The sequence below is a fragment of the Sorex fumeus genome, unplaced genomic scaffold (genome assembly GCF_029834395.1).
Source record: "Sorex fumeus unplaced genomic scaffold, SorFum_2.1 ptg000028l, whole genome shotgun sequence".
Classification (NCBI taxonomy): domain Eukaryota; kingdom Metazoa; phylum Chordata; class Mammalia; order Eulipotyphla; family Soricidae; genus Sorex; species Sorex fumeus.
In genome coordinates this window covers 1,632,698-1,642,180 of record NW_026606085.1, presented here as the reverse complement: position 1 = coordinate 1,642,180, position 9,483 = coordinate 1,632,698, and the positions used below count along the sequence as shown (strand labels likewise).

The window sequence follows — 9,483 nt, the reverse complement described above, 5'->3', positions numbered from 1 at the left end:
TATGGCTGGGCGGAAACAGGGGGTGGTGCAGGAAGTGTGAGACTCTGGAGGAAGTTGGTACAGACATTGGCGGGAGATTTGAGAATGGACCTGTCCTTGGAGTGAGTGATGGCAGGGCAGGCACCCCTGTGTGACCCCGCGGTCACTCTGAGTACAGTTTGGGTTAGTTACTGTGCTGTTAGGATTCCCTTTGTGGGCCTGAACCCTCCTGGTCCTTGTGCCCCTTTAAGTCTTGAGCGCCCTCTGGTGGCCCTGGAGAGCCCTGCAGCCCAGCCTGTCTCAGCAGGTTTGTGTCTGGGCTCCCCCTGACTTCCCCTCACTGTGTCTCTAGCACAGTAATACACGGCTGTGTCCTCGGGGGTCACTGAGCTCAGCTGCAGGGAGAACTGGTTTTTGTTCGTGTCTCTGGCGATGGAGACACGGCTCTTGAAGGACGGGCTGTAGTAGGTGTTTCCGCTAGCACATATTTGCCCCAACCAGAGTAAGCCTTTCCCTGGGGGCTGGCGGATCCAGTTCCAGCAGTAATTGCTGGTTGTGATGGAGAATCCGGAGACAGCGCAGGTGAGGGATAGGGTCTGGGAGGGGGCAACCAGTCCTGGACCCGACTCTTGCAGGGTCAGAGCATTCACAGCACCTGGGGACACGGAGAATCAGTCACTGTCAGTCCCTGCAGTCACTCCCTCCCATAGACCCTGTCACATCTGAGACACTTACCCTGAGGGACTGTCACCAGGCAGAGGAGAAGACCCCACGGAATCATCTTCTTGACCACAGCTCTGCCTTCCCCAGAGACTCAGCCCTGAGTGAGGAGACAGCTGTGAGCTCCACAGCCCAGAGAGCATTTGATCCCAAGGCCTGAGAAGGATTTGCATGAGGTGACCAAGTCTGTTATAAGGGGAAACTTTCTTACCTTGAACCCCCTTGTCCCACTGGGTACTGAACTCACACACCCTGTCTGGTGGATTGAGCACTGCTCAATGGGGCACATTAAAACAGGTCATGGGGGATCATGACTTACTCATCTCATAATCAGAGAAGATGAAAGGATCAAAATTCCCTAATTAGCTCACATTTTCTTTTTTCTATCTCTCAGCAACTCTAAAATTAAACTTTGTTTCCCTTAATTAAACACCGAAGTTTTCAAGTTGTTCCTAACACAGATGTAATAAGTTTTTAACATTCCCACACCAATCCCACCTCCTAATGACCTTCTTTCCTCAGTGTCCCCATTTCCCCAACCAGCACCACGAGCCTACCCTTTCATCAGGCACATAATACTTTATTTTACGTTACTTATTACAATAAAAAGATTAAAGGAATTATCAAATCACTTCAGTAAAAGAACATTTGTGCAATTGTTCTATCTCACCTCAGGGTTGTGGAGCCTTTGTCTGAGAATTTACTAAGCTGTTGGTAACTGGTTGAGCCTTCTATATTACTGTTTTATTGTTGAGTTTAGTTGGCTTCTATGTTTCTTTCTTCCCCTAAGCAGTACCTGTGATACATGAAGTCAAATTCCTCAGAAATTTCTGATTTCGTATTTGCACCCTGCTTAGGGTTCGAAAAGACTAATCTGGCCTGAGCACTGGAGTCTGAGATCTATAGCTTTTGTATCTCTTACTGTGTCCATACAAAATGACCAATATTAAGAAGTAGAACTCAAATGAATGGTTCAATGGTTATTGGACTAAGGAAAGGAGAAACACACCCCTAGGTGGTATTCAGCCCTTGAGCAGATCTCCTGACTGCAGGAGATCAGGAAGGGCTTTCATATGTTGATTGTGCTACCTGGACCTAGGTGTCATTGCTACCCACAATGCTCAGAGGTTGGATGCTAGACCTGGGCTGCAAGACAGGAATGAGAGGCAGCCTACACTGGAAAGGGGAGCTTGGTGATACTGGAACAGGTGCGTGGGGAAAAGGGAATAAATGGGAACTGATCACCAATGGTCTTGACCCTCTTTCCTCCTTTGTCCGCCCATTGCCATTGACCATCCCAGGAGGGGTAAGCGGGCGAGACCACCAAATACAGGTGAGAGAGCTGTGGGCTTCGTTTTTTTAATTACACTTCTGACCAGTTTAAAAGCCCCTAAAGATTCTGCCTTTGAAACCCAAATAGGAAGCACCCCCATTTTCCAGGCGGCCAGGGAGCATGATCAGAGAATCTTAGATTTAAATAGTCCCTGAGGAACTCTAGACAAGGAGCCCCTTAACCTCCTTCTGCATCTGCTTCTGTGCTGACCCAGAGTGCAGGGTGAGATAAGGCCCGGGAACCTGCAGACCAGCCCTCTGTCCCCCTGAGGAAAGCATGTGTCTGGGATCCCACCCACTCCCACCCGGGGTCCCACACACACAGCCCTGTGTCCTTGTGACCGCTGGGATCAGGGCACAGAGGATGGTGCCCTTGGCTGTGTCCCTGGGATGGGTCACCGTGGGGGTTGTGTGTAGTCTGAGTTTGAGCAGGACCAAAGATAACGTCCGCTCCAGCCCTTCCCTGGAGGTTGGTGATCCGGCCATGCCACAAGCAGAGGGTTTGCTGAGAACCCAGAGACAGGACAGTGAGGCTGAGGGTCTGCATGGGCTTTTCTCCTCCTGATCCATGTCTTCCATAGCCGGGGTCAAATTCTGAAGATTCCCGTGCTCAGGGAGAACAGTGGACACCCCTGTCAGACTCTCCCCCATGTGAAAACTTCCCAAAGATACTCACAGCTGTAGCTGTCATCAAAAGAAATTACAGAGAAATTCAGCGTCTGTGGGGCTGAGCTTTGACTCTCAGAGACTGTCCCGGAGGGGGGCCTGCCCTGAGAGTAGAGGGTCTGCGTTTCCCAGGAGCTCAGGGGTGAGCAGCAGTGGACACACTGTGCAGGGAGGGGGAGGAGTCCATGGCTGGTCCCTCCCCTCTGGGCTCTGCAGAGAGGAGGCACTGGGTGGATCCTGGTGGACGTGAGATCTGAGTTTCCTCCCCACAGGTCTTTCTTCTAAGGCAGGAGAGGCCGTGACAGGGCGTCCGAGGACACGGGGCTGTAGCCGTCAGCACAGAAGGACTCGTGCTCTCCAGGGCGCTCTGTGAGCACTCTGCAGACACGGGTGCGAGTTCACCCTGCAGCGGGGCAGCCTCTCCTTCTCCCCTCCCAGCCCGAGTCCCAGCCCCTCCTGGGCCCCTGCTCAGCTTTTCTCTCTCCCGTCAGCCCTGGGCACTCTGGGCTGAGCCCGGGTCTGCTATTTCTCTTTGTACCGCATCAGAGTCCACCTCACTCAGCAGGACTGACCAGAGGGCGGGAAGCCCAGTCCACCCACAGGAGCTCTCCCACGCTCAGTCACGACTGTGCTCAGGATTCGAGCGCCCTGCATGGGGAATTGTCTTCTGCTGTAGATGGTTTCACTGTTCATGTATCAGTTGTAAAATTCCAACAGAAATTGCTGTGAATGTGTTCCTCAGCCTTTCAGTTCTTTCCAATGAACTTCCTCCTATCGTGTAATGGCATGAATGTGTGGATGAGGTTTCCCTTACAATTATGAAAACTCCATTACTTTGTATGTACTATATTTAGTCTAGCATCAAGTACCATGCTGCTCACAAGAACTTGAAGTTTCTATATTTCTCTTATCCCACATTCAATAACTGAAAGGAAACTCCTATCCACAATATAAGGTACAGGTCAAATTAAAAATATTTGGTTTTACAAAAATTATATTTTGTGTTTACCAGGAAGAAGAAGAAGCCGACTACAAATGGCACAGCATGTGTGGATGCTCCTTGGCAATGAGTTGCTCTTAGAAAGCGCAGTAACTCTGTAAACCACAGATGGACAGTAAGACAAATGCATCTATATGTACACCAATTACAAAAGACTGAGAATGGAAAAACAAGACTTATTCCTCTGAAGGGCTGGAGCGATAGCACAGCGGGTAATGTGTTTGCCTTGCATGCGGTCGACATGGGTTTGATTCCTCTGCCCCTATTGGAGAGCCCGGTTAGCTACAGAGAGTATCTTGCCCACCCAGCAAAGCCTGGAAAGCTCCGCATGACATATACATTATGCCAAAACCAGTAACAACAAGTTTCACAATTTGTTGACACGTTTCTGGTGCCCACTTGAGCAAATCGATGAACAACGGGAGAACAGTGCTATTCCTCTGAAAAGAATATCTGTTCAGGAGCACAGCGTACAACAGAGAGTATTTAGTAGTCTTCCAAAAAATGGCATTAAAATTTATACTAGAGGATTAAAGAACATATTGATATATGCCTACTTAAGTTGATTAAATATCCTTTATATGTTTAAACTTTAAAATAAAAATGGAATCCTTTACAACCTTCTTTGTCAAGGTCATGAACGATCGGTTTGAGGCCCTCCATGTTCCCGGAGCGAAGAGATGCCATTGGGCTACACTAGCACGCGACAGGGACAAATGGAGACGTTACTGGCGCCCGCTCGAGCAAATCGACGACTAACGGGAAGTTAAGTGATTAAGTGATTAAGTGATTACAACCTACCCGCAGAGCCCAGCCTTTGTAGATCACGAGTAGACAGCCCCCTGGTGGTCCCACGCATCCCTGCAGCTTCCCTGTCTCCCTCAGCAGGTTTGTGCCTGGGCTCTCAGGGACATGCCCTCACTATGTCTCTTTTGCACAATAATACTCGGCTGTGTCCTCAGTTACTGAGTCGCTCAATTTTAGGTAAACTTGGTTCTAGGAGGTGTCCCGGGAGATGCTGACTCGGAACTTAAGACTTGGGTTATAATCTGTGCTTTCATCACGCCGTATAACACCACCCAATCCAGTCCCTTTCCAGGGGCCTGGTGGACCCAGGTTACACCATAGCTAGTCACAGAGAATCCAGACACAGAGCAGGTGAGGGACAGCGTCTGCGAGGGTGTCACCAGGCTTGGTCCTGACTCTGCAGCTGTGCCTGGGACAAGAGACCTGGGGACAGAGACCCACAGTGAGTCACGGGCTCAGAAGCCCCATGCCCACCTTTGAGCCTCTGTCCAGGGATACTCATATCCAGGAGCTGCCACCAGAAAGAGGAGGAACCAGCGCTGATGCACGTTCTTGCCCACAATGTCCATGATCTCAGTCACCATGTCAGGGGGAGAGGGAGCCCGAGTTGGAATGAGTATGAATGTGGTTTTAACCCTAGGTCCCGAGTGAAGATTTGCATTGGGGGGCTCTGTAGAGAAAGGAGGGGACCAGGGGAGGTTATTGTGTGGGCTCCCTGGGAGGAGGTGCTGACTGTGACTTAGAGCACTCAGTGCTGTCCCTGGGGCACTGTGAGAGCCAGGTCTCTTCCTCCAGCACAGGAAACTTGCTGAGGAGCTCTCAGGAAACAGGAATTGCTGAGGGGAAACAGCAGGTGGGGAGCAGAGTCCCCGAGTCTCCGGTCCCTGATGACCAAACCCAGCTGTCCTGTAAACAGGCCCCTTCCCCTTCATGTTCCTCAGTGGTGGCTCTTGTTCTCTCTCTGTCTGTGAAATATTTGTGGTAGAAATATGGTTGTAGCCAGGTTTATTTCTTACAGTGAATTCTGACAGAACTTTGTTCAATCCAATGTCAGTGAAATATTACAGTAATTTCTTCTCACACTTACCTTGGATGAAAATTTCTTTTCCTGGATCAGATTTACCCAAAAGTATTTATTCAGTGTCATTGTTAGAACGCATATGCTCCCTGATGATGGGTGACTTGCCTGGTGTGGTTGGCCTGGTAATAGCACCTGATCCTGTTCTGTCTTTCTATAACTCATAGACCAGCAGAATCTCATGAGCCTGTACTGAGTCATCACTGAGGAATCCTGACCCTGTCAGGAGCATAGAAAGATCTTGTAGAGGACCCTCAGCACACAATCTATTGGGCCTGGAACCTGGTCTTAATGCTGAGACTCACACATTCTACAAGGACACAAGTGTGCTGGTCCTGAGCAGCGCCAGGTATGACCCTCCACCCCTCCCAAATGCACAGAACCTAGACATAGGCTGTGTCACATACATGGGACCCCTAATTCCATGAAATACCAGAAGGTTGAGTTCAATCTAAGGATCCAGAACATATGCTCTAAAATTTGATGTTTGAAAAAGTCAGCATTAAGGATCAGAAGAAGTCTACACTCTCATTAGGGTCTACAAAATTCTGCCTAAGATAGACACAAAGACACACAAACACCAACTCAGGCAATGTGAGGATTGAGATGGATGACTTCAAACCTTATGTACCAGTGGCTATAGGATTCATATCCACACTCGTGTATAAGCACGTGACTCATGGTGTCTGTCCTCAGGTGTCCTGTCCCAGAGCTCCTGCAAGGGCAAGACAGCGAATACTCACAGATCTGACCCACATGCGCTGTTTCTGAATCACCACAGTCAGCAGTTTCCAGGGAAGCTGGGGACCCAGACCTCAGCAATGACGCTGGGGTGCCTGAGGAATGTTGGGATTATTTCCTCAAGCTGCTGCACCAAAACCAACAGGACACATTCTTAAAACTGCTTAAAAATTTATTAGAAATGCCATAACGTCTGCACACAGACCTTGTTTACAGTACTGGCTCTATGCAACCCTTGCCACAGAACAATGTACTGATCACTCATCCCAATGATTTCTGTTGTCCCAGTAATTCCTCTTTCCCACCCTACCCAGCTTCCCACATGCTGCCAGACCATGCATGCAGGTTAGAAGTGTCAGATAGACACTGATTCATTGCTAAGGAGTTAACCACTGTATCAATATATTGAGCTTGTTTCTCCACACATCGATGTGCACCTGGAATTTGCTCAGTGCCTCGCTGTTATAAAGACACTCAGTCTCACTCTGTAGATTTGAAAAGGTGAAGACATGTTGATAGCATTATGGGAAAAAACACAACAGAAGAAAATTAGAGAGCAGCTAAGGAACAAGTATCTCTCACTTATCAGAGAATTGAAGTAATGTTGCCAAATTCAATGTAGAAATGGGACAACTCAGATGCTGATTTAATTTACTACTATAATGCCAAAACTTTGGAGACTTTGCCCTCTGTCCATTATGGTTAGTCTTAAAAGGTTAGACAGTCTCTGTAGCATGTCCTTTTTGCAAGTTATGTTCAACATTCTTGACCAAGGAAATAGCCTGGAAAGTTTTTAATTGATTTTTTCAAAAACATGTAGGGGGAGGAGGTGGACCACACTTGGTGGTAATGAGGGTTTCTTCCTGACTCTGTCCTCAGAGAATCACTGTTGTGGGGCTCAAGGTTTGTGTATGTGGGGGGAAGTGAGGGGTGGTAAATGATATCCATATTCACTTAATCACTTAACTTCCCGTTAGTCGTCGATTTGTTCGAGCGGGTGCCAGTAACTTCTCCATTTGTCCCTGTCGCGCACTAGTGTAGCCCAGTGGCATCTGTTCGCTCTGGGAACATGAAGAGCCTCAAACCGATCGTTCATGATCTTGACAAAGAAGTCTGACCATCTGGTAGGTGGGCAGCCACGCGGTCTTTTGACATCACGTGGAATCCAGTCAGTAACAGCTCTAGTCCAGCGGTCATCTTTAAATCTCATTACGTGACCAGCCCACCTGATTTTTGACACCTTGGCAAATGAGACAGCGTCCCTGATTCTTAATCGTCGATGGATGTCGGAACTCCGGATTCTTTCTCTCATTTGAGTGAAACGTGATATACCAAGCATAGCTCTTTCTATTCTTCTTTGGGAGACCTGAATAGCATTCTAATCCTGTTTGCGTAGGGCCCAGGTTTCTGAGACATATGTTAATGCAGGAAGAACAGTGGAATCAAAGAGATGTGCCCGGAGTCGGAGGTTCTTCATCCTCTTAGCTATTTCTTTGACGTTCTTGAAGGCGTTCCAAGCTGCTCTCTTCCTCCTGTGCAGCTCAGGTGCCAGGTCATTTGTCATGTTGATTTCTCGACCTAGGTACACATAGCTGTTGCACTCGGAGATGTTCGTTCCATTGAGAGCGAATGGGGCATCAGGAGCGAGGCTGTTTCTCATAAACATTGTCTTCGTAAGATTCAGCTATAGTCCTACCTTTCCACACTCACAGTCAAAGTCGGCCAGAATTTGTGCCACTTGGCTGATGTTTGGTGTTATTAAAACAATGTCATCAGCAAAGCGGAGGTGGTGTAGTTGCCGACCATCTATTTTCACTCTTGTTCCTTCCCATTCAGTCATCGCATGATGTTCTCGAGGGTGGCACTGAAGAGTTTCAGTGAAATGGCATCACCCTGCCGAACCCCTCTCTTGACATCAATGATTACTTCTTTGTAGAATGGAGAGATCCTGGTAGTGAATCCGCAATACAGCTCACGGAGGATCTTGTTGTATTGGGCTTGAACGCCCAGATTGACTAGGGCTTCAATGACCGCTTCCATCTCAAGAGAATCAAAGTCTTTCTTTAAATCAATGAACGTTAAACAGAGCGGCATTTGAACTCCCGAGAAACCGCAATGAGTTTGGTTATTGTGTGGATATGGTCGATGGTGCTGAATCCTTTTTGGAACCCGGCTTGCTCGCATGGTTGTCCTTCATCTAGTGTTCTGCCAATCCTATTTAAGATGACTCGAGTGAACAACTTGTAGATGACAGACAATAGGCAGATCGGGTGATAGTTGCCAATGTCTTGGATGTCTCTGTTCTTGAACAGTAGTACGGTCCTGCTGGTTTTCCGTTGGGACGGAACCTTGCATTCAGACAGGTAGAGAGTGAAGAGTCGAGCCAGTGTATTGATGAGTACTGATGGCAGGTTCTTCAGGTGTTCAGGTCTGACCTCGTCTGGGCCGGGTGCTGTTAGTTTCTTTAGCGTTGAAATGGCGTGTCGGATTTCGGAAGGGAGAACGTTGGGAATGACATATCCATCCTGTGGAATTTGGCATGTCCGCAATTGGACATGGCTATCGAAGAGATTTGAGTAGAAGTCATGGATAATCTTCTCCATTGCTGTTCTGGAGGATGTGATGGATCCATCAGGACGTCGGAGGGCAGTCATCTTGGTCTTGTAGTTGGCGAAAGACAGGGGAGCATAACGAATACTTTTCCCAGCTTCTGCCGCATCTACCAGGACTTCTGCTCTTCTCTCTTTGAGGTCTTCCTTGACGCATCTCTGCACTGCTTAGTGAGCTCGGACGTTAGCTTCTGGTTGCCTGAGGCATGCGCCCAACCACGCTGGCGAATTAGCTCAAGAGTTTTCCAAGACAGGCATTTTTTTGTGGCTATCTCTCTCTTGGCGTTCCTTGCACTTTCATGGAGGTGCTGAACCAGTCGATCGTATTCCTCGTCAATGTTGTCAACAATGGCATCTTCCCATGTTGCAGCAATAGTGCCAAAGAGTTCCCAGTTGGTGGTCATTCTGGGAGTTCTCTTTTTGAACTTTGCAGCCCTTTCTCCCCGCATTGTGAAGTAGAATTTTGCACGAAGGCGACGGTGATCCTATCCCATTAGGAATTTTGGCATAACAGCGACATCAGTCAGGCAAAACTGTCGATTGAATATGAT

At 48.3% G+C, this 9,483-nt stretch overlaps 1 gene segment (V, D, J or C); it reads right to left on the bottom strand.

The window, feature by feature from the left end:
• Positions 1 to 317: 317 nt before the first annotated feature.
• On the bottom strand, positions 318 to 760 carry LOC130024358 (immunoglobulin heavy variable 4-30-4-like; the record flags this gene model as incomplete). The annotated part of the segment is given in 2 exon segments: positions 318 to 634; positions 715 to 760. Coding segments are annotated over 2 exon segments (363 nt in total), but the record flags the coding sequence as incomplete, so codon positions are not given.
• Between the last annotated feature and the right edge of the window lie 8,723 nt (positions 761 to 9,483).